We start from the raw sequence: 25,620 nt of genomic DNA, 5'->3' as shown, positions 1-25,620 counted from the left end.
CAACCTGACATGTGAGGATGTGGTAGGGGGGAACTAGAGTAGCTGGAGGAAACCCACAGAGAAACTGGAAGAAGTGGTAAACTCCACATGGACAACTAATGGTGATCTGGAACAGAAGTGCCCACTGCACCTCCTTACTGTCCTTTGTCATAAAATATGTGGTTAAATAAACAGTTGGAGATGCAGGTTATCAGCACTCAGTCAAGCAGCCTAACACCATGTTATGTTAACACCTATGGAGTCCAATAAAGCTGGGACATATCAAAATGAACAATAAACGACCATTAGGGAAAGTGGTGCTGCCTAATCCAGTTCAGAACATCAGTGCCAACCTTCATTATGAGCTATTGTTAGGGTGAGCGAAGTCACCTTTAAGAGGAGGAATGAGAAACCTGAGGACATTAGGGTCTTGTTGTCTGAATTTTTAATGAATAAAAAATTAAATGCCATCAGCAGCAAAATGCCATGAAGGACACAATAAAACATCTTCTCTCCTTCTCCATTTCCTGCCCATACACGTCATTACCACAAATTCCCACAACTCTTTCACTTTTTTTTTCCTCTCTTTGATACGAAGTGTTGTCTTAATTCCACTCACCTTCATCTCCGCCACTGTCCTCCTTGTCTCCTTCAGTTTCTTCTCTTTCTCCTCAAGTCTTTTCCTAATTTCACTCTGTGTCGCCCCCAGATGTTTCTGTTTGGACACACAAGAGGACACACGGGGGTCTTATCAGAATTCACTTCCACTTTTGGTGTCATTCTGAGTGCTTAAATATGTGCAATACTATATTTTCAAATTCCATGACACAACTTACTGTTTCTGTCACACTTGTCCTCATATTGACACAGTAGGTGACACTCAGAGATTTAATTAAAGTAATATGAATATCACACAAACATTCAAATAAAGGTTTCATTTAACACTTCAGTTCAAGATGGAGTTTAGACTTGAAGAGAGCTACAAATAAAGGAGACAGTCTGAAGGCTCACTGGTGTACGATTCAGTCTTTGAGATTTAGGGGACATCACATTGACAACCAGGATATCAGAGCTTCACACACAAAAACTGAAGAAACCTGCAAACCCAGGAGACCTCGGATGGCTAAGGACTGCAATTGTAGGACCAACAAGGCCATTGTGGAGTTGAGACTTGTGAGAACTTTGTCAAGTGTTTGGTCATTTTATGGAGTCAAGTGAGATAAGTGAGGCCGAGAAGACACGAGTGAGTCTGAGGAGTTCAGGATAAAGTGAAAAGTTTAATGAACTCAGAGAAATCTGACAGTAAATTGAGGAAATATTTAAACAGAACATCCGGAAATTGGCCAACATTTCTAATCTAATTCTATAAATAAGAAGACACATGAAAGCTAACTTACTCAGATTGTAACTCATTGATGTTGGGTAGAATGCCTAGTGGGAGCTGGAGCCCCTGCAGATTTTGGTTTTTTTTCCATGCCTCTGGAGTTTTTTTTATTCTGTCTTTTATTCTTTGTTATTTAGTATTACCTAGCTGTATTTTTATATTTTACCCTTTTCTTTTTTCATCATGTAAAGCATTTTGAGCTCCATCATTTGTATGAAAATGTGCTATAGAAATAAATGTTGTTGTTGTTTATTATGGAGAAGAGCAAACGATTTGCTACACAGTGGGCTGATTTAAGGCTTAGAGGGCATGTGGATTGGCTATTTTTCAAAGTGGAGCAGGTCCAGTTGTCATTATTAACGTCACAGTAAGTGACAAAAGGAAGAAAAGGCTGGCAATTGTGTAAGAAACTTGTGAGGAGCTGAGATTAGGAGTAGAAGACACATGGTGGTCTTATCAGAAGTGCCGTCTGTGACACAAGACACTCCTGGGAGGACTGGAAAGATCAGAGAGTTTAACATGAGGCTCACAATGGGTTTAAGATGGAAGGGCACAGGGTGATTTTTACAGCAGATGGCAGCGGCACCCATGGCATGGGTTACATGGGAAGACAAACAAGGAGGTCAGTCGTGGACTTTTCACATGTTTAGAAAAGTCCAGGTTTAGACAGTCATGAACAGGACAGGCAGTAAATTTCATTAAGTTTTAAACTGAATATTAATATCAACAAAGTCAAAAATATACACTAATACAAAAACAGTCATAAACTTTAAAGAGAAATATGTAAATATAATATGAACAAAAGTAACAGAAACAATCAGAATAGTATATATATATATATATATATATATATATATATATATATATATATATATATATATATATATATATATATATATATATAGATCAAATATCAAAATGACATCATCCATCCATTATCCAACCCGCTATATCCTAAATACAGGGTCATAAGGGTCTGCTGGAGCCAACACAGGGCGCAAGGCAGGAAACAAACCCCGGGTAGGGCGCCAGCCCACCGCAGGGAGCGCACACACACACACACACCCACCCGCACTAGAGACAATTTAGGATTGCCAGTGCACCTGACCTGCATGTTTTTGGACTATAGAAGGAAACTGGAGCACCCAGAGGAAACCCACACAGACACGGGGAGAACATGCAGACTCAATGCAGGTAGGACCCGGGAAGCGAACCCAGGTCTCCTAACTGAGAGGCAGCAGCAGCACTACCACTGCGCCACCGTGCCACCCAAAATAACATCAATACGGTGATAATGAGCCAATGAACTACAGAGTCATAACAAATTCTCAATTGTTTCAAGTAGTGAGAGTCTGAGCATATAATCAGTTAGACAAGAGGCTGGAATAAAACTGCAGAACAAGACAAAACAAGTCTCAAAATAATAAGAAAAGACCGTTGAGTCAGTTTGGTCAGACTGATCCACTTACTTACTTCATGTCTGTATCAGTGGTCAATGGCTTTTATTAAGTCAACAAACCTAAATATCTAATGCTTCAAAAAACACAGTCAGCCTGTTTCAAGTGCGCAAAAACTCTTTCTTCAGATAAATGAACCCAGTTTTCTAAGAAAATGAAATAGAATAAATAAAAAATAAGAGGTCATGCGAACTACATAGCTGTTCTTAAGGCGGTGAAAATCACAACCAAAATAACAATGTGTGACTTGGAAAATGGAAAAGTGAAACAAGAACTAAAGAAAAAAGAGTCAGAAAAGCAAAAAAAAGGAGAATAACTTAATGAATGATGAGAAATGAACGGTGATGGGTGGGCTTCACCTCATAATTTTTACTGTCACCAAAGCAGCACAGAAGGAATACTTGACAATATAATCAAACTACTGAATGGAAAACAAAAACATAACACTAATAAATGAAAAGATTATAATCATAATAGTAAGTTAGAAAAGAGTGAAATATCACAATGATAGTGAAAATGACCAAAAATAACATGAGCTTGACCCTATAGATGTGTTCATGAAAAGCCAGGCTTAGAAGTTCATGAAGAAGAACAGGCTGTGATAATGATATAAAAAAATATAAAAGGTATCTTTGAAATGTTTAATCTACAGGGGAGATTTCAAAATAAAACCGTCAATACATTGGAAACAGGAGAACAAACAACCACACAAGGTAATCATAAAGAAAACACATTAATGGCAGTTATATGGAGGAGCACATAAATGTGATGTGACTGTGACAATGAGATTTGAACACTCATAAAATTTAAATGGTTGGAGACTTTAATTGTGTTTTAATTCCAGACCTGCATGAGTCTTCAACTACAGGGGCTATAACATCTAACACTGTAAAGACAATCACACAGTTTGTAACTGATCACAACTTATAAGACCCCTGGAGATTTCTAAATCCAAACTCAAGAGCATATTCCTTCTTCTCACCAGTACATCATTGTTACTCAAGAATTGATTATTTCTTTATAGATAACAATGTATTGCCCACAATTACATCTTGTAAGTACGACTCTATTGTTATCTCCCACCATGCCCCTCTGATCATGGGCTGAAATCACTGTGCCCCACATACTCATCTTGAAGCTGGCATCTTAAACCCCTGTTATTAGCTGATGAGAACTTCACAAAATTTATATCCAAGCAAATTGATTTTTTTAGAGACAAGTGCATCCTCAGAGGTCTTTACAGGAATATTCTGAGAAACTCTGAAGGCATTTTTAAATGGAAAGATTGTCTCAAATCTCTTCCACAAAAATAGATTGGAAACCAAGAAGGTGTCAGAGTTAATCAGTGAAATTACTAGAAAAGATAAAGAACATGGCAGGTCTCCAAATGAGGCACTTTATAGGAAAAGATTTCGAATCCAACCTCTTGACAACAAATGAGATGGAACAACTCATTTTTAAATTGCGACAATTACTATGACCATGGAGAGAAGGATAATAAGATCTTACCTCAAGAAATCCACAAGCAGGAAGTTCAGAATACAACATCAGTAATTATCAACACAGAGAGATAAAATTATTGACCATAGAAATATAATGCACACATTTAGAGACTACTATAAGTATTTATATTCGAGTTTAAAGAAGACAAGACATAATCTAAGGAGTTTTTTGATGTATTACAGATACCACAGCTAGATACTCTTAGTGAAAAGGAACTAGATAAACCTCTGACACACACAGAATTACTAGACACTGTGAACTCACTTGAGAGTGGGAATGGAGCAGGCCCTGAAGGTTACCCTGATGAATTTTATAAAACAAATTCAATTAAGTTAGATCCCCTTTTATTAGCAACATTCTTAAAAGTCACTGACAATAAAATCTTCCTCAGACTTTGTCAAGCATTAATTACCATCTTTCCTAAGAAAAATAAGCACTTATTACAATGTGCATCATAGAGACCAATTTCACTTCTGAATAATGATATTAAGATACTCTCCAAAGCCGTAACTAGAAGGACTGAGAAAGTGCTTCCTTCTGAAATATCACAAGACCAAACTGGAATTATTAAAGCCGGACTCTTAGCTTCCAATCTTCAATGCCTGTTTAATGTAATATATCCACCAACAAAATCAAACACCCTGGAGATCATATTGTCTTTGGATGCAGAAAAAGCATTGGATATGATTGAATAGGACTACCTATGTACCACATTACACAAATTTGGGTTTTGCCCTAACATATGTGCAGGGATCAAACTACTGTATACCAGACTAGAAGCTTCAGAATATATTAATATTATTTCAGACTAGTTCAGACTAGACACGGATGCTCCCTGTCTCCACTGCTATTTGCAATTGCAATTGAGCCATTGTTCAGTTTTGAAATGTGTCTGAGATAAAGGGGATTTTCAGAGAGTGACAGAAAACATCACTATAAGCAGAATATATGGTACTATATACAGGGGTGCGTAAAAGTAGGTTTACAGCTGTGAGTTTGCTGGAATAATCATGACCTGCATGTATTTTTCCTTGCAAACAATTGTAAACCTACTTTTGCCAACCCTGCAGAGGGTAATGTGAACTCAGAGGAAGAGGGTCACGTAGCCAGGACAGGTGGGCAGAAGCAGGTTTACATGTGCCTTGCATACTACATGACCTTCTGTCTCTGAACTTGCTTGACCTTCTGCACCTGAGGGGACTTAGAATATTTTCCAGCCCCTGTTGCAAACTACATGACCCTTTGCTCACCTCGGTTACACGACCATCTGCCTCCCAGCTGGCATGTCCCATTGCCCTCCTACTGCAACAATCTATTATTATATGTACAATATGTAACTGATGCCGTTGATGAAATTCAGTAAATCACCAAGCCAACTGCGCTTGAACTGGCTGCACGCAAACACAAAGAGGCCAACGCTGATGCTTACAGGCTCATCTAGTGCAGCGGCTCAATTCCAGGGACAGTGATGCTGCAGTTCTGCTGAGGTCAGCAGTGGTCATGAGCTGGCTGCATAACGAATGTACAGCACTGACTGATCAGCTCCGGCATGCTGGCAAATTGCTTTGGGAAACGACTATGGCCAGTTGCAGCATTCAATGAATTTACATTGCCAAATATACTTGGTCCAGCGTGCTGGCAAACTTAACTGGGAGACAACTTTAGCCAGTTGCACTGTTTAATGAATGTACGTCGCTGAATTTACTCGGCCCCCTGTCATGCTTCCAAATTGCACTGCAAACCGACTTTAGCTGGTTGCGGCATTCAATGAATGTTCTTTGACGAATATACTCGGCTCGGGCGTGCTGGCAAATTGCATTGGGAACTGAATATAGCTGGTTTTGGTGGTTTAAAGGTTAAGTTACATGACCCTCTGCCTTTTTGACTATTAAACCCCACCACCGACCTTAAATCAGAGTTCAGGGATTTCACAGCCCTGGGCCAGAGGCAAACGGACATCTGGTCATGTACCCAGCCAGTCACGTGTACAAAGTTCCTGGGCCATCTTCTGGGCATGTAAGTGTTGTGGGTGGGGAAGGGGAAGGGGACAAAATCTTGTCTTGAGGGCTAACTTTCAATAGATTGCAGCAAGGGAGCTTCTCTGGTACATACGACACCCCAACCCAGAATCAGGTCGTCTATGAATGATTTAGCATCGGATTCTCCATGAACATGCTGTGTGAAAGATGAAGAGGGAGTGGCTGCTCATCAGGGCCACTCCCTGGCCCTGTTTCGGATGGCCCTCAGCACCATTCTGACCCCCATGGGGGAGGGTGGCTTCCAGCTATCCCTGGCCTACGGAGGCTCCGCAGCACTAGAGTATCGTCACATTTAGGAGGGTTTCTGACTTCGAGGTGTTCAGCCATAATTCCACAGATGGTAGCTTTGCACCATTGGCTCCTCAGCCAAGCACATACACCAAATGTCTGAACCTACAGTTTCTCTCGTACTGAGTAGGATTGCTATTGCGACTACACCATCATCAGTAGGGTAAAACTAACCTGTCTCACAAAAACCCAGCTCACATTCCATATTAGTTGGTGAACAATCCAACGCTTGGTGAATTCTGCTTCTCAATGATAGAAAGAGCCGACATTGACGTTGCTATGAACATTTGGCCGCCACAAGCCAGTTAACCCTGTGGTAACTTTTCTGACACATCCTGCTTAAAAGCCAGAAGGATCCCGAGGCCCTGCTTTCATGGTCTGTACTCATACTGAAAATCATGATCAAACGAGCTCTTGACCTTCTGCTCCACGGGAGGTTTCTGGCGTCCCTGACACCTCCACTACATTTCGAAAGGTATACCATCCCAGTCAAATTCCCCACCTGCCACTGTCCCCGAAGCGGGTCACACTTCATGGTGGCTCGGTGCTTGACTCCAGCTCCCCCTCCTGCCTCACTGGGTGAGTGAAAACATGGTAAGAGTAGTGGAATTTCACTGGCGACACCCTGGGCAAGCCCGGGGGTATCCCATTTCTTCAGCACCTCTCATGTCTCATCACAGTGCCAAACTAGAGTCAAGGTCAACAGGGTCTTCTTTTTCCGCTGATTCTACTAAGCCCATTCCCTTGGCTGTGGTTTCACTAAATAGTAGGTGGGGACAGTGGGAATCTCATTCATCCATTCATGCACATCACTAATTAGATGACTCGGTATGTGGCTAGTTTGGAGCCTGTTACTGGGCCTAGTCCAAGTTTTAATGTTGTTCGTCAACGGGGTCCCATATTTAAGGATGTAAGTAATAAGGTGATTGGGATGAGTGTCGGAAGGAGGATTTGATGGTGCTCTTAAGCATGAATTGAGGAATCTTAGGGCAAAGATTCATGATTTTTGCAATACATGTGATCTAGGCTTTTGTAAGTTGAAAACGAACCGAGAGATTCAGGAATTTATTGCTTTTTAAAGTTTAACTCCATCTTCTCCTTTTGTTTTTCTTTTTCTGTCCCCTCTCTTCTTCCAACATTGGTTAGATAACCAGTGAAGTCAGACTTTTTGGGCCGTTTCATTAAACCAGTGTATTTTATTACTTCCTATCTTGAGCTCTTTCATTCAGTTTTAGGATAGATCAATAGTTAGTTATCGCTACAGACCGAGTTAATAAGTAATACTATCAGACTAGAACTGTCAAAAAGGGAGAGAAAAATGACCAATTGACAGCATTAGACCCACCAGAAATGATCAATTATGAAACTTATGCCACCCTTCACATGTGACTTAATTAGATTCAAAACTAAATATAAAATAATAGAACCTCATTAAAAATATACACTTGTCACGCTTGTATTACATAGCCAAGCAAGTGAGAATCAGCGCTAGTAATATTAAAGAAAGTATTTATTGGGAATCCTAATATGCACACCTCCTTTTTGTTTATAATGAGATCAAGGGCTCAATTAATGATTTTAAACTAAAATGCAGATCTTCAGCTAAGCCTGGAGTAGTTAAAAAGCAAACAGTCGCAAATCGTTATGGAATATCAAACCCTAGGAAATCACATGCAGTTGTTATGAAAGCCGATTCTTTTTTTGAGTTAAGTCTGCAGCTGTTAAAAACCATACAGTCACAAAGCGCTACAGAAATGTAAGCCTCCCCCCACCCATGGTAAATTATTAAAATTGCAAGACTTATTACTAGATTAAAATATTCTCCTAATGTACAGTGTCACAGATGACTGGGGACACTGCCTGGCTGGGACGTCTGGATAGTCCCTGACTTGGTGTGTTTTTTATTTTTCTATTCTTCATTATGTAAAGCACTTTGAGCTACATTTTTTTTGTATGAAAATGTGCTGTATAAATAAATGTTGCTGTTGTTGTTGTTGTTGTTGAGCAACACCCTCTGACTCGTGCATGTTTTAGACTCCATGGTCCATGTTTCAAGACATGTCGGGTGGGGAGCTGACTTTGCCGCTAACCCCTGGCGCCACAAGGTACATGGGTGCACCCCAGTCCGTCCCCAGGGAGACATCCATGTTGGAGAGAACAGGGGGCCCTGTGCCCAGAACACCCCTCCCCACCCCAGAGAATGGGGGGAAAGGGCAGCTGTGCAGGGTTGGATGGAATGGGGCTGAAGAATCCACTGACACTGGGATGGTCAACCCAGATGTCCCGCTGGGTTTAATCCTCTATGTGGATGGCACAAACCCCACCTGTTTACCGTTTACCTCTTGGTCAGTCCACGCCCTCTTGAACCCTCTCTTCATAGTTCTTTACAACTTTCCCTTACACTACTTGTTGGCTATCGGTCTCGTGCTCATGTTAGCCTTGGATGGAGTTTACTACCCACTTTGTACTGCATTCCCAAATAACGAGACTCTGAGGAGACCTGATCCTGGCGTGATTCTCATTGGTGGGGAACATTTATAAACCCCATTCCCCATCGCGAATGGGGTTCAACGGTTTACCCATAGATGTTGATCCATTCAGTGTATCACACATGCAGCCCCAGACATCTAAGGGCATCACAGACCTATTATTGCTCAATCTCACATGGCTGAAAGCCACTTGTCCCTCTAAGAAGTTGGACACTGACCACTCGGGGGTCACATAACTATTTAGCAGAAGGGAGTCTCGTTCATTATTGGAATTAACCAAACAAATCGCACCACCACCCACAGAATCAAGAAAGAGCTATCAGTCTGTCAATCCTCTCCGTGTTCGGGCCGGGTGAGGTTTCCAGTATTGAGTCAAATTAACCCACAGGGTCCACTCCATGGTGGTGCCCTTCTGTCAATCCATTACGTTTCAGCTTTGTAGCCATACTCCTCCCAGAACTCAAAGACTTTTTTTTCCCGGTTGGTTGCCCGACGGGTCTCAGGAAAGAACCTCGCCAGATTGCCATTTGGCATTGTTTATGGTCTGAACTATTATGGGATCTGATCATCTTCCATCCTAAGCCTTTCATTCTTGATTAATGAAAACATTCTTGGCAAATGCCTTCACTCTTGCTCTTCTAGCTCCAGTCCAAGAATTTCATCTTTAGTGACACAATACGAATGCCCCCGGCAATCCCTCTTAATCATGGCTCCGGTTCAGGAAACCCACAAAATAGAAACAGAGTCCTATTCCATTTTTCCTCACTGTGGTTGTAACACTCTAATTTTTTCACAGTAAACGCTTCGGACCCTGTGAGACACTCAGTCGAGCATCGAGGGGACGTTGAGAAGTAGGGGCTGGGACAAGTGGCTGCTTACCTCACAGCGGACCGCCAGCTCGATCCCAAGATCTAACTACGAGCTTTGTAACTGCAGTTACTTTAATATATGCTATTGGAGCTGGAATTACGGCAGCTACTGGCACCAAACTTTACCAGACTTTCCCTCCAATGGATTCTCGTGCAAGTATTTAAAGTATACTCATTCCAGTTACAGGGTTCAAAGAGACCTGCATTGTTATTTTTCTGCTGCCTGCCTTGGATGTGGTAGCCAATTCTCAGGCTCCTTTTTCTGAGTTGAACACTGATTCTCTGTTACCCATGGTCACCATTGTGGGCACAGAAAGTACCATTGACAGTTGATAGGGCAGACATTCGAATGAGTCGTTGACACCACTGGGGGCCCGCAATCTACCCGAGGTTATGTAGAGTCACCAAAGCTGACTGGGAACGGGGACTCGGGTGGGTTTTTGGCCTGATAAATGCATGCATCCTCCCCAGGACAGGAGTCAGCTCTTGTTTGCATGTATTAGCTCTAGAATTACCACAGTTATCTAAGTAACATGGAGCGATCAAAGAGACCATAACTGATGTGATGTGCCATTCGCAGTTTCACTGTCACTTCCGTTTGCACTTAGACATGCATGGCTTAATCTCTGAGACTGGCACATGTTACTGGCATGATCAACTAGGAAAGGCAGGCAAGGCGGTTAGAAAGCACCTCCAACGGATGTCATCTTTCTTTGTCATACCTCCCAGGAGGATGTTTCCGAGACCAGGCCTGTTTGTAGGAAAGTCAGCATCCAGGTGCCCAGCAGGGAGGGTGGGAAATCTGCGCTCTCATCTCCAGGTGCCAGAGAAATTGTGTCTCTGGGTACCCTGGACCTGATCAGGTAGAAGGGGTTCAGCTGACCCCCACCCCATGGTTCAAGGCTGTCATGGCGTAGGACTGCTTGGAGTGGCAGAAATACCCACTGATTGGAGGGATTATTGGTCTGCCAAGCTACATTTGTGTATCACTTAACTCCTTTTTTTTAATTTGCTTCCATTAATCACTAAACTCCACTCACCTGTTTTCCTTCTCTTTCCGTCTCCAGCTCAACTTTTTCATGACTGTTGTGTTCAGTAATTCCACACATCATGCAGATGCATGTCTCCTCGGTTCTGCAAAACAGCTCCAGACTTTTCCAATGTTTCCCACAGAGTTTTTCCTTTAGATTTCCATCAGAATCAACCAGCTTGTGGTGCTTCAGGACCGCTACTTCATAGTGAGGCTGCAGGTGAGTCTGACAGTAGGAGGCCATGCAGGTTAGACAGGACTTCACCGCTCTCAACTTCTTTCCAGTACAGAAGTCACACTCCACTTCTCCAGAGCCGGCATAATTCTGAGATGGATGAGGACTGAGTCTTGGTCTCTTCATTTTCTTCATGACTTCATTCAGCAGAGTGTTTCTGTTCAGCTCAGGCCTTGCGCAATGAGGACAGCTGCACTCTTGGCTTTGATCCCAGCAGTCCGTGAGGCACTTCAGACAGAAATTATGTCCACAGGGGAAGATGACGGGATCAGTCAGGGTGTCCAGACACACCGAGCAGGTGAACTCGTCCTGTAATCCACACAGCTGGGTTTCAGCCATCGTCAGTCTGAGGAGAATCAGGCAGAGAGAATCAGTCAGACAAACAAGGAAGTGACTTGTGAAGAAATGAAAGTGAAAGTTTGTCTGTGCTCAGTGAGGAGGAGGAGGAGGAGATTTAAATAGAAACCTGAGAGCTGACAGAGAGAACATCTGAGGAGACACTGAGGATGAACAGTTAATGTGAGACAGGAGCTCAGAGAGTGAAGACCACAAAGTGACAGAAGAGATGACCTGTCATAAGGGGGTCTGCTAAAGTACAATTCATGTCAGTGTTTCTTATTTATTTATTACACACTGCAGTCTACTTACGACAGACTCAGAACTCAATAAACATTTACAAATGGAGTAAAGTAAAAAGAAGACACAACACATAAATCATCATAAACAGATTTGTAATGTGACAGCCAGGCAGCCCTCAACACACCAAGACAGCGAGCTGTTAAACTGAGGATTCACTCTACTCATGTCGGTGCTGTTTAGTAATCCAGTTGTCCATCCCATAGTAAGTTCTCTTCTCTAACACATCAAAGTTGTAGGAATGTTAGGAGGAGAAGAAGCAAATGTCAGTTTATGAAATAATTAATCAGTTGTTCCTTTTGTGAATGCCATTATTTCATTTTATTATTCACTAAAGACCCCACTTTATTTTCCTTATCTTTCTCTGTAGTTGAAGTTCCCTGCTATTAGACGTCCATCAAAGTAACTGAAGCCCACTCATTATAAAAAACAGAATAATCCACCCATCCATCCATTTTTAAATGTGTTTGTACTGAGCGGGGCTATGGGGAAACTGGAGCCTCAGTAACTATTGAAGTGCTAGCAGGAGCAACCCCTGGACAGGCTGCCAGTTCATCACAAGGTGAACATACACACACACACACACACACTCACTTGCCAATTTACAGTTTATTATAAACAGAGAGATTATGTAAGTATGACCATGTTTAAATATTGACATACTGTAATTAGCTCAGATGGCATCAGTGTGTGTATGTGTGTGTGTGAGTGTGCGAGTGTGTGTATGTGTGTGTAAGTGGGCCCTGCTAAGGACAAGTTTCCTTTTCAAAGCTGATTGCTGTCTTTCATATTCGGCTACCATGGTTGGCCTCTCCTGACCCTACTTATAATAATTGCTAATTATCTTCCTGTTCAAAGTCTTGCCAATCAGTCCTTATTATATAGCGCCATCCTTTCACTGCCCAAACATAAGCCACTTTACTGAGCACACTCATGAATGTGTTATGTGCTGACCAGCTCCATCATGGTGTGGAGCTGTAGTGCTGTGGATCACAAGTTACTACAGAGGACTGCTAAGACAGCTGAGGACGGACTTCATCGCTGTGTCACTGCACTCCATACAAGACACCTACAGCACACACAACCTTCACAAGACATCCAGCATTGTGGCTGACCCCTCATGTCCATCATATTGGCTTTTTGAGCTCTTGCCATTTAACAGACGGATTCACAGCCTTTGAGTCATTCAGACTGTGACAGTTTCTCTTCCTCCATGCTGTCTGACTCCTCAACACCTCTCACTACTTGATCTTGAACTATGAACTTTACACTATTTACACATCTGAAAACTGTCTAAATCAAATGCACAAATTGCAGTTTTTTAGTGCTAAACAGTACATTGCAGATGTTTATTTGTTATCTGCTTATATTGCTGATCACGTGATGGCCTGTCTGATGACCAGGTGTTTAAAGAATTAGACGTCTGTCACACATCAGGACACAGATTTGATCAACGAGGAAAGCAATCTGTGATCATAGGATGGCTTTCAGATTGTAACAAGTCAGAGAAGAAAAAGTCAGACAGGATAAACAAATCTGAATTATTTCTTTAAATAATAATTTCTCTAAATGTTTTTATCTCATTATATAACAACAGCACAGATATACAAGCTGCATGCCCGATTGACTCACTCTGCTCTTTGAGTTTTTTCATCTTGCCCTTTCTCCCCCTGACACCCTTCTCTCTCACTATCACCCCTCACTTCTTCTGTATTTTCTCCACATTATTTTAATCCCTTCAGACTCCAAGAAGGTGACAGATTTAGAACTCACAGTTGCCATCTGCTGCCGAGCCTGTAATGCAGGAAGGAGTGTCTCTCTACTTGAACCTTTATCTACTATTTTTACAGGCTGATTCCAGTTGTCATACAACATTTAGGAATTGTTAAATAATCTTCGGAATGTGTGTGTCAGTGGAAATATAAAAGTGTTCACAGGTATCAGTTGTGATTGTCACTTTAAATGTTGACAGTGATGGTGAAGTTAGTCAGGTTTGAGTGACTTTGACAAACATGAAAGCAGGAAGGTGGAGGTGCAGTTTAATATCTGACGTTATATCAAGTGCCTCGGTAAAACACCAAATCCCATCAGTATGGCCGGTGCCTGACAAACCGATAATTCCTCATCTTCAGATATTCACAGACAATTTAGTCAGAGGAGACAGACCCCTTGAGTTACCAATGACCCCTTTTGTGTCCATCTCCAATGGAGGAACACAAAAATGTCTTTTGAGAGGACAGCGGTCTAGATACTTTTGTCATTTTGTGCTCATACATAAAGCCATCTGTCAATAGCACTTCATACTCATCCTTTCACTTGTGCAGCTCCTGCAGGTCCTCATGTTTGTCCTACCTAACAAGTGACATTCACGGGACACAGCAGTTATTGGGGTCTCGGGCTGTAATATATATACTGTTGCAAGAAATAGTAAATGACCCCTCTTTGGAATCCCCTGGAACTGATTCCTAATAACATGCAATCTGATTAATTTGTCACTTATTAAAGTGACAAATACAAGGACTGACCTGATCTGATCCAATGTCATTCAAGCTGGAGGCTGAATATTAACTTTTATGTTTTATGTTATGATTTTATAATTACAAACATTTATACAGTCCTTGCTACTAACTAGGTTTCTTGTGGAATTGCCAGGCACTTTTTTAAATACAACTCCAGAGATATTTAAAATTTTCATCTATTTTTGTAGCAGTAATGATCCCCTTTCATATTCAGATCTTTCTTATGCCAGTCAATTCTCCCAGTCCATGCACACCAGAAAGCCTCCAACTTTGACATTTGTGCCCTAGTTCACCACTTTCTAATTTGAGACAGCTTGTATTATCATTAAATATCGACAAATTCCTTTTCACATCAATTCAGTTTTGTTAGAGAATACCAGCTTTCTCTAAATCCATGGCAGCTGATACATTTGATTTTTTTTTCTCCATATTTGGGTTTGTTTCTAAAGATGTCACCAGACCTTGAAGTATGACTATTATCTGGACACCTCATAGCTGTGTTTCCTAACTGAGTGTTTATTGACAAAGGAAGGAGATCAGAAATAATTCACATGATCTTCAATGGCTTTATTAACAGGAGAAAGAACAACCATATATTGTTAATGTTAACCAAACCTAAATTACCGAGCGTAGTGACAATAAAAATATAAAGAAACTATAAAAAATAAACATCGAAATTTATGTATGGTGTTCAGTTCCATATTTTTGTGAATATCAGTTGTCATAATTACTGTAGTTGATATATTTAAATAAAAATATGGAGTAATCTATTATGTTTGATACTACATGTAAATGTCTCAAAGCCCAACATGGCTGTCCAATAACATGAAACTGACACAGACATCATCAAGAAGTCATAACCTGATCATCAAACGGGCCGATCCCTGAGGTGTGGAGACTTCAGACAGGCAGGATAAAAGAGGAATGGACGCAGGCCAGCTGCATAGCCACGTTAAGCGCAAAGAAGTGAGTAAGTTGGAAAATATGTTGTACTGCATGTCAAAGGTTAGGATTTTTTGCTTGTTCAAGAAAAATTTTGAAATGTTTAATAATTAGAGGTAGTGCAGGGAGCAGCAGGGCATCACTTATACCTAATTATGTGAATAGGCTCTGTGTGTGTGAGTGCGTGTGTGTTAATCGTAGGGCGCAGTGGTACACCAGCCTAGTCGACAGATTTGTTTAAATCTCACAAATCCTGTGATAATACAGCGTAAATAACTAAGAAAATCTACAAATCCTGTAAAGGAGCTGAAAGCAGCGAGGGCCTGCTCTGTGTTACGTGTCTGTCTGTCTGTCTGTCTGGTGTCTTGTCTGTTAGGTTAATTTTTAAGAAGTTTTCTTATTCCTATTATCCTTGTCCTTATTAATGAATCCTATTATTCTGTTTTTTAAACTAAGTGGCTTCAGTTACCTTAATGAAGTCTAACAGCTGAGGGCTTCACTTAAAAATCTGATAAATTACTGACATGGACAAAGAAACAACAAAAAATAATCATTTGATGGATTAACTTCAATCAGTCAATTAACTGTTCACCCTCAGTGTCTCCTCAGATGTTCTCTCTGTGAGCTCTCAGCTTTCTCTTTAAATCTCCTCCTCCTCCTCCTCCTCACTGAGCTCAGACAAACTTTCCCTTTGGTTTCCTCACAAGTCACTTCCTTGTTTGTCTGACTGATTCTCTCTGCCTGCCTCTCCTCAGACTGACAATGGCTGAAGCCCAGCTGTTTGTATCACAGGACGAGTTCACCTCCTCGGTGTGTCTGGACCATCCTCTGTGGTCACAATTTCTGTTTGAAGTGCCTCACAGACTGCTGGAATCAGAGCCAAGAATGCAGCTGTCCTCAGTGCAGACACACCTTCACCACAAGGCCTGAGCTGAACAGAAACACTCTGCTGAATGAAGTCATCAAGAAATGAAAGAAGACAGGATTCAGTCCTCCTCCATCTCAGAATAATGCTGGCCCTGGAGATGTGGAGTGTGATTTCTGTACTGGTAAGAAGTTCAGAGTGGTGAAGTCCTGTCTAACCTGCATGGCCTCCTACTGTCAGACTCACCTGCAGCCTCACTATGAAGGAGACGCCCTGAGGCACCACAAGCTGGTTGATCCTGATAGAAATCTGAAGGAGAAACTCTGTGAGAAACATCAGAAGAGTTTGGAGATATTCTGTAAAACTGATGAGACGTGTATCTGGGTGATGTGTGTGCTGACTGGACATAATGGGCATAAAATGGCTGAGCTAGAGACAGAAAGAGAAAAAAAGAGGTGATGGGAGTTGAATGTTAAATGGATAGAAATTGAATAACAGGAGTTAATAATTCTTTGCATTTATATAGCACTTTTCTCACTATTTAAAGCGCTCAGCAATTGCAGGTTAAGGGCCTTGCTTAAGGGCCCAACAGAGCAAAGTCCCTTTTGGCATTTACGGGATTCGAACCGGCAATCTTCTAATTGCCAGTGCAGATCCCTAGCCTCAGAACCACCACTCCGAGTAAAGGGATTTGCAATTTAGTGTAACAGAGAAATCCATTCATCCATCTTTAAACCCTCAGATTTCAAATACAGATAGCAGGGAGCTGGAGCCTGTCCTAGTGAGACTGGGTGGAAGGCATGAAACAGCCCAGGATGAGACACCCGATGTTATCCATGGACAGTCAAGTCAGCTGAGTGCTCTCATTAAACTGAGTTGACTTTCTTTGTTCTTTAATCAGTTTTTTTTTTTTTCAATCTACAGCCTGCAGACCAGAACCACTGGCAGGGGTGTGATCATCATGTGGGCTACTCATTGAAACATCTAACATTCTGACCCTCCTGAGGTGTTCTTAAAAAGATGAGTAGTAAGTCACCATGGAGTGTCATTCAAAACTTAACAAAACACCAGGTTTGGACAAATGAACAGAGACACTTTGTAGTGCTGCCACATTCTTATGTTCACAGACAAATGAATTTTAAGCAACCAACTTCTTAAAAACAATGAAGTCTATGAAGTGGCCTTATTATTTTCAATTTAGTATGAATCAGATCACTAATACTGGCACTTAATTCTTGGTCTATTTAATTAATTTTTTTATTTGGCTATCACATTGTTTAACATAAATCAATTCCTCAGATGGCTCTGAAGACAGACGTCCACTTATAGGACAGACTCACAATACTTGGTCAGAAGCTCATTTTCTTAAGCTGCCACAGCCTGTCACTTTTATTGACTTCAGCTCAGATGTCAGTTCACTTCACCAGGACTCTCCTTGACGTGTAGTTTTGGGTGTCATCTGATCAGTCTGATCAACCACAGGCATATGACACCCAGCGATATCTCAGTATGGCACACTTTATCACTTTGTAACTGAAGAAGGAGCCAAAACTCAACCTGATGGACTCAACACTTAGCAGCAATTATCAGTAAAAAGGTTGGATTTCTGCACATCCAAAACACCTACAGCAGCAAGTCCACTCCTTCCTTTATAACCCTTTACAAGCACTAGAACTCTGACTTCTGACCCTGGATTAGCTTCTGGCCTGTAGTAAGACCCTTATTGTGGCCATCACAAAGGCTAAATGATCTCTTCTACTCCAAAGGGTAACATAGTGGCAGACTGTAAGAACTGAAGACCATCTGTAATGGAGATGGACGTGGGTATCACATTCATGAAATGAAAGCAAGTTGCACAAGCAGGAGAGACCCCACATACAACTTCTCTGTAGAATTACTGAAGGAGGGAGTCAGGAGATCACAAATGACCCTGCAGATAACTTTTTTGCTATTTTTAAAGGTTAACTTGCTCTCCTAATTAGTAAAACTTTCAGCTGCTCTCCTTCACATCGTACTTTGTGACAATTTGTCTGTTATGTGCAGTGGATGTCAAATTTTGCTGGCTATGTTATGGGGCCGGCTAAAGTAATAACGTTAAAGAGTCGTTTGTTCTGCTTGTTTCTCTGTTATTTGTCTTCAAATTCAGACAAGAGGCATCTGCAGCTCCACATCTTCAAATATGGAGGAGTCCATAACATCAGTGCCAGGACTGCAGGAAAGCCTTGTCAGTTCAACAGCCTATTTATTTATTTGTTTAATTTGGCATAAAGATTTACATTTACATTTAAAGCAGACACTTTTATCCAAAGTGTTTTACAACAAAGGTAAACATAATCGAGTAACATTAGGCTGGCAAGTGTTGTAGGTTAGGGTTAGGGTTAGGGTGCCAAAAGATGATTGGCACAAGTGAAAGTTGTGATAACTAATAATGAACAATCATAGATTATAATCAATAAAGTAGTTAAACTTAAACAACAAGCCCACCAACAATATAAAAGATGACAGACCATAGTTATTGTGTGTTTTCCTTGTTTCTGACCCTTTTTCTGTTCACAACACAGACGGCTCTTCTTAAATGCATTGAGGGAGTCAGCAGGTCAGATGGAGGTTTGCACCTCAGTCCACCAACTGAGAACTCCACAGGAAGAGAGTCTGGACTGAGACTTGATACCCCACAGAGGCGCCATCACCAGACGCTGTTCATGGCAGACCCGAGTGGCTGAGAAGGAGCAGAGCGCCTCACCAGAGGCTCCACATACGCAGGGCTGACACATCTGATATTTGGTGCCTTGTATTAATCCCTGAGGGGGCCTTTCACGTGACCTTTAGAGGTCCGAGTGCTGGGTCAGTCATTGCACAGCACCCCTGTGGTCTCTGAGCCGCTAAGGATTTTTATTACCACTATTTAGCTTTATTATTATTTTTATCTTAAGAGAAGTGAACTGTACTATATAAGTTATTTTTAACTATGTAAGACTGCTTCAGGTTTGATGTCAGTTCAAAAGAACATGGAACCGTCAGAGAGCTTGTCTGGTCCTGAGTCAGGCGATGCATGTGGCCATCTTATTTAATGCCTGCTAATGACATCTGTCTGTGTCCGCTCTCACAATGGGGACTCCTCACATCACTCACACAGAACTGCTAAAGGGGGTTTTGAAACCGGTGGACTCTTGAGATTTCTCTGCCAAAAGGACACAGCGTTACAAATGGAGAGGTGAAGAGCAGACTTGGAGAAACTCGCTTGTTTAACTGTTCACTTCACTGGCAGATGGACACTAAGCTTGGACGCTCTGACCAGTTCAATCCCAGCTTCACCCGAGTCATTTCCAGATGACTTCAACTAAGCGAGCCGTTTGACCCTCATGTAGAGCAATCAGCTTAAAGCCTTCTTGAGGCCAACACAGACGACAGCTGGGAAACATCAACTTTAAACTAAAAGGATCATCCTACAAATGACATGAAGTAAACAGAAACAAAACTAATATTGACTTTGGAACACACAGCATGTTTGACGGATTTGTGAAAAGACCAAACAAGACCAATAAGAACTAGAAACTGCCAGCCTTGAGATACAATGAGCGATGAACTGGTGCAGAGCCTGTGAGCGCCGTGCAGGTGAAACCACGTGATCTGTGAGAACTGCACTCAAGTAAGACCAGAAAAACAGGATTTACAGGAAACACAAGGCTGCACCTCAACTGACAAGCAGGGACTTCTCAGGAACTGTGATTATTATGGGCCACTTTGGGGATTTGTGACAAAGCCATCAGTTTTCAATTCTTTGACACAGAAACAAACTGTAGATGTATTCAGGATGGGCTTCATAATAGCTTTCATTTTTCTGTTGCTATTTGTAAAGCACACACATAGGTGTGAAACTGTGCTACACAAAAATATACATGTCAATATTGTTTAAGATCTCCAGGCCAGGTAACTCCATCCTGCTCCATCAGCTCAGTATAATTTAACGTCTTTGTTACCAACAGTCAAATACGAGATTCTGAAAGTCACCTGCCACCCTCCAGGGTCCTGCTTGACTAGAATATCACACGTTACTCTGCAGTTTTTTAGTTTTGCTCTCCTTACCTGTTTATGTCCCTGATATCCGGTGAAGTGATGACGTGACTTTATTCAATATGACGCTGTGGCCCCTCGACTTCAGCAGGAGTTGTGAGGCCAAACCTGAGACTGCAGCAGGACTTGGTGTGTCTGTCAGCTCTCCGGCTGCTGTTCTACATTAGAAACACACCATAACCAGGAAGTGCATGTTAGTGAATAAAGTAGCCAATAGGAATGCTGTCTGGTGAGTCTTCATCGGTCACGGGGCCCACTTTACCACTTTATTAACAGATATTAACAGACACAATTACAATACTGACATGCCGGCCATTCTTTGGATCACAGATGTACACAGACTGCTGGCCCCTTTGCCCAAATTGCTCCATTGTCACCCATTAGGACATAATCCATTTCTTCTGAGCTCACACGATATAAAAGCAGGATAAGCACCATACTTTGTTCAAGCCACAGTAAGTAGAAATTCACATCAATAACCTCATCAGCCATCTGCTTTTGTTGTGTTCTCTCAGAATTCCACCACGTTATTCAAACTCCATCCCATCTAAACCCTTCAGGACCTTTCATTTTGGAGCAAATTATTTTTGTGTTTCCTTTTGTATTGCAGTTTATTATTTTCAGTGAGTCCCAAATTGTCAAGAATTTCTTAGGCCTCTGTTAGTGCAGGTCTGGGTTTGGTGTGTTCAGGGTTCAATACAGTTATTTTATATCATTAATAGTTATGGAGTGTGAAGTGTTCTACTTTGTACCATTTATTATGATTAATTATTATTGTTATTTTTATTTCTGATTCATGAACGTCTCCATTTTGTTGAGGACAACTTCACCGTTGATAAACCACCGGGCACAACTTGGCATTTGAAAACAAAAAACTCCCCATTCACACTGCAGCTCCATTCCCATTTTATCAGTCATGTGTGACAACAATCTGAATTTTAGAGAAATATGATTTGTAAAAAGGATAATGACATCAAAACCTCTTCAGAAAGTATTTCCACTGTTCTCGTGATAACTGTTATATATTCATCCACATCATTCTCAGTATTCTTTGGGCCTGCTGTGGCAGGAAATGAAAGAGTTCCTATATAAAACTCTATCCATTTAGTGAAAACGCTACGATATTTAAAATGTATAGAATGGGCGGCCTTGTGAATAGTCGTAAGAAGATTAAAAAAAACACGGTTTCTTGAATGCTTGAGTTACTGGACCATTGATTCAGTTCAGCTTGGTATGATTCTAATTGTACTTTGAGACAAGTAGGAGTAAAAAGAAATGCTCTGGGACGTCTGTATCCAACAGAGGGCGCTAGCTTTCTTGTTGGACTGATCCATCCATCCATTATCCAACCCGCTATATCCTAACTACATGGTCATGGGGGTCTGCTGGAGCCAATCTCAGCAAACACAGGGCTCAAGGCAGGATACAAACCCCGGGCAGGGTGCCAGCCCACCACAGGGCATACACACACCCACACACCAAGCACACACTAGGGACAATTTAGATGTCGGAATGATTTCTTTTGTAATTGCAGCATGTTACATAACCCTAATGTATACAGTGTCACACACTTGCGAATGGGAGGCAGCTAAAGGGCTCAGGTAAGGACAGTTCTGAGACATACCAGGATGTGGCAGAGTGCACAGACTTTTTTTCTTCCTTGCCTGCAGGCCATTCCCGGGAGATTCCACCTGGCTCTCCTGACGTCACTTCCGGGACCGAGCCTATCGAAGGAGATCTTGCCGGCTCCGGTTCCTGTGATGTCACGTCTGGGCTCGAACCAATGGCTGAAGACCTCAATGAGCCCGACCCCTATGATCTCACTTCCTGTCTTCCCCTTTAAAAACCTCCTCCTTTTCCCTATGCCCTCAGTTCTGTATTGGACTCGGTTTTGTGCACAGCAGTGCTATCATTTGAAAAGAACACTTTGCAGCCAGGAGAACAAATTTTATGGGTGGCTGCCCCAAAACTTGCTTTGTCTCATCGTGGCTTTTGTGACACTGGCGTAGTCGGCAGGATGGAGAAGTCCCGGTGGAGAAGGGGACAGGACCTGCACTGTACTTAGGTGGGAGTGTACCAGGGCCGAGTTTTCAGGCGGGGAGGGTGTCCCGTGGTTCGGTAAGACCCGGTACGAGCTCCGCTCCCGGCACACTTAACTGGGCAACCTAAAGAGGCCTGGGAGAGTCCGGTGGGGGGCTCACAGAGATGGGCTGCTCCGGAGGGGGGATACAAAAGGTGCTTACTATGTTCTCTCAGAGGAGAGTGCCCCCTCCCTGTGAAACCAGAGCCCAAATACCACCTAGGGGTGCCCCAGACTGGCAGGTGAAAAAATTAAAATATTGGAGGTTGGTCCCAGAGCGGCTGACCCACGGATAAGCCTGGTCCCTCTGGGCAATGGTAATGCAGTGGTTACGGCCAACTGAGAATAAGCTCTACCAAATAATAGAGCAGGTAGCCTGCTATCTGTTTCTGAGAGCGCTACCCCATGGCTTCACCCAGCCGGTCTGGGGTGCGCAGTTTAAGAACATGGCTGATCTCATAGAGCTTCTGGAGATACAAAGGACGGCCTCACACTCGGGGGGAGCAAAACCGTACCTGTGTCGAACTCACCTGGAGTATGTCCCAAGAACTAGATACTGTCCGGAGCTTGTGCCAGCGTATCCGGACTCGCGGGCGCGCAACCTGCTTGGAGGCGAGGTGGAATGCAGGTGGAGGAGGAGAGGGGATTGGTGCGCTCTGACTAACCCTTTGGCAATCCCACAACGGGAATGGTGATCGTAAACATTACCATTGTTGCCCGCCGATTTGTGCTGCCGTGACAATACTTAAAATTTAAGACCAGTATAACCTGTGTCCATGGAGAAATCTGCTGGTACAGGTCCGCCTGTTGTGTTGTCAGCTACGGAGGGTCGGTTCAGAAATTAACCGTGGCGGTCCTTCCTGATTCTCCACACCCGGTGATACTAGGGCGGGACTGGTCTAAAATTAAAAGCGGCGAGACACATACCACTCCTGAGGTCAACTTAGGGAATGAGCCGTCTCAAGTTGCCTCCACGTCGTGTAATCAGCCGGCAGAAAGAGACAAAGCGGCTCCCTTGAGTGACATGGCAACTCCCGGACCATCGCGTACAGATACGTCATCCTCCAGCACCGAGACGGAACGGGAGGAAACCACGCCCCTTGAGGTCAATCCTGACCCTCTCTCCCTTTTACGATTTCAATTTAGAGAGACGCCGGCTTCTTTTAAAAGGGAATAGTGGAATGATGACTCCCTTAAGTTTGCAAAAAATGCAGTGGTCCTATTCAACAGCCAGCGCACTAATCAGCCGATGCCACAGGGTACTCACTTTGTGTTGGAGAATGACTTTCTTTATCGTGTAGCTGAGAATGAGGGTCGGGAGAGAAGGCTACTGCTAATCCCACGGACCTTCTGACAGCAGGTCTACGAGCTAGCACACGCCCACATCCTAAGTGGCCATCTGGGCACCGAGAAAACTCTGGAGTGGATCAAGCTCCGCTTTTACTGGCCGGGAATCAGTGAGGAGGTTCGTCGCTTTTGCATTTCTTGCACAGAGTGTCAATTGCGACAAATTCCTAGGAGGGACCGTGCTTCTCTCATTCCTATTCCCCTGATTGATGTTCCCTTCCACAGAATCAGGGTCGACTTGATTGGTCTCCTGGAGCCCTTATCTTGAGGACACAAGTATATTTTAGTCCTCGTGGATTACGCTACCAAATATCCAGAAGCTGTTCCATTGTGCTCAGCTACCTCTAAAGCCATCGTGCGGGAATTACTAGGGGTCTTTGCGCGCATGGGGATCCCCAAGGAAGTCTTGATGGACCAGGGGACCCCTTTCACCTCGGAGACGTTCAAGGAGACTGCCAAGTTACTTAAAATAAAGCATTTAAAGACCGTGGTGTATCATCCTCAAACCGACGGATTAATGGAGAGGTTTAATCAGACTCTCAAACAAATGCTGCGTAAGGTGGTCAGCGAGGATGGAAGGAACTGGGATCAGCTACTCCCCCTCATCCTTTTTGCAAATCGGGAAGTCCCACAAGCCTCCACGGGATTCTCCCTTTTTGAATTACTGTATGGGCGACAACCTCGGGGCATATTAAATATTCTAAAAGAAGAATGGGATGAAGGGGATCTTCCCTCTACAAACATATTAGAGTATATCGCGCAGTTACGCGATAGATTTGGAAAGATTCGACCTTTCCTTAAAAGTCACATGGAAGAGGCTCAAGCAGCACAGGCCCGTTACTACAACCGCGGCACGTCTCTTCGGGAGTTCCACCCGGGAGATCAGGTCATGGTCCAAGTGCCTACCTCCCACTCTAAGTTTCTTGCCCCTCCTCCAGCCAGCCCCTCTCACTCTTCGCTCACGCACACAGCCTTAACTTTGGTATGGACTTAAGTCCTATACAACGGCAGGAGCTGGAAACAGTTATCCAGGCCATTCGGGAGGTAGTCAGTGAGAACCCTGGAGGGACCTCTCTGGTTGAGCACAGCATTGTGACAGAGCCCAGGGTTATTGTCCAAGAACGCCCATATCGTCTTCCCAAGGCAAAAAGGGCTGAAGTGGAACTTGAAATCAAGCGCATGCTGGAACTAGGTGTGATTGAGGAAAGTTATAGTTTCTGGTCCAGCCCCATTGTGCTTGTCGGTAAGCCTGACGGGAGTTGGAGGTTCTACAATGACTTCTGTCGGCTTAATCAAGTCTCCCAATTTGATGCCTATCCAATGCCACAAGTGGACGACCTCCTCGAGAGGTTTGGACTGTAATGATAGTTGATTAGTAAGGTCTATTAAGGGATACTTACAGAGTGATTAGTAATGCCTGTGAATGCGGATGCAAGTGAGAGAATGGACATGAACTAGAGAACGAGTAGTAACATGTACAATAAATGTCTATAAAGTCTGTCTATTAAAAAGTTATTATATCTTTCAATCCTGTGAATTGATTAAACTACGAACCTAAGAGATCACTACATGGACAGGCTCGATATTTGACCACACTGGACATGATAAAAGGGTACTGGCAGGTTCCTTTAACAGATACTGCGAAGGAAAAAAACGTGTTTAGTACCCCTAGCGGACACTGGCAGTATCGTGTCCTTCCATTTGGGTTACACGGGGCTCCAGCAACCTTCCAGCATCTGGTGGACAAAGTGCTCCGGCCTCATAACTCATACAGTGCTGTCTAGATCAGTGCCATTGTAGATCATTTGAATTATTTCTGATCTCCTTCCTTTGTCGATAAACACTCTGTTTGGAAACACAGCTATGAGGTGTCCAGATAATAGT

General features: G+C 42.8%; 2 protein-coding genes across 3 annotated transcripts in view; one reads left to right on the top strand and one right to left on the bottom strand.

Annotated features, from left to right (window-relative positions):
* The window catches only part of LOC120528429 (tripartite motif-containing protein 16-like), a 108,321-nt gene that overhangs the window by 15,023 nt on the left and 67,678 nt on the right, over positions 1 to 25,620 (bottom strand). The window contains exons 1-3 of one of the 2 annotated variants that reach the window (XM_039752582.1): positions 20,322 to 20,700; positions 11,049 to 11,619; positions 599 to 694 (exon numbers count right to left, since the gene is read on the bottom strand). In XM_039752582.1, the coding sequence (XP_039608516.1) occupies positions 599 to 694; positions 11,049 to 11,612 (660 nt within the window). In that variant the 5' untranslated portion in view covers positions 11,613 to 11,619; positions 20,322 to 20,700. Of the gene's footprint in view, positions 1 to 598; positions 695 to 11,048; positions 11,620 to 20,321; positions 20,701 to 25,620 lie in introns of those variants that run through there. The other variant, XM_039752581.1, reaches the window with a different exon arrangement.
* Positions 16,100 to 17,518, top strand: LOC120528432 (tripartite motif-containing protein 29-like). The gene is made up of 2 exons (XM_039752586.1): positions 16,100 to 16,690; positions 17,160 to 17,518. The coding sequence occupies exons 1-2, from the start codon at positions 16,458 to 16,460 to the stop codon at positions 17,212 to 17,214; spliced, it is 288 nt and encodes a 95-aa protein (XP_039608520.1). The 5' UTR covers positions 16,100 to 16,457; the 3' UTR covers positions 17,215 to 17,518.

The sequence above is a fragment of the Polypterus senegalus genome, chromosome 4 (genome assembly GCF_016835505.1).
Source record: "Polypterus senegalus isolate Bchr_013 chromosome 4, ASM1683550v1, whole genome shotgun sequence".
In the NCBI taxonomy this organism is placed as follows: Eukaryota; Metazoa; Chordata; class Cladistia; order Polypteriformes; family Polypteridae; genus Polypterus; species Polypterus senegalus.
This window is presented reverse-complemented; position numbering and strand designations above follow the sequence as displayed.

Bases quoted from the DNA above. Each gene is read 5' to 3' on its own strand.
- LOC120528432 (XM_039752586.1), top strand. From the start codon at position 16,458: ATGGCCTCCTACTGTCAGACTCACCTGCAGCCTCACTATGAAGGAGAC. The intron at 16,691-17,159 runs GTGATGGGAGTT...TTCAATCTACAG, and splicing joins ACAGAAAGAGAAAAAAAGAG to CCTGCAGACCAGAACCACTG.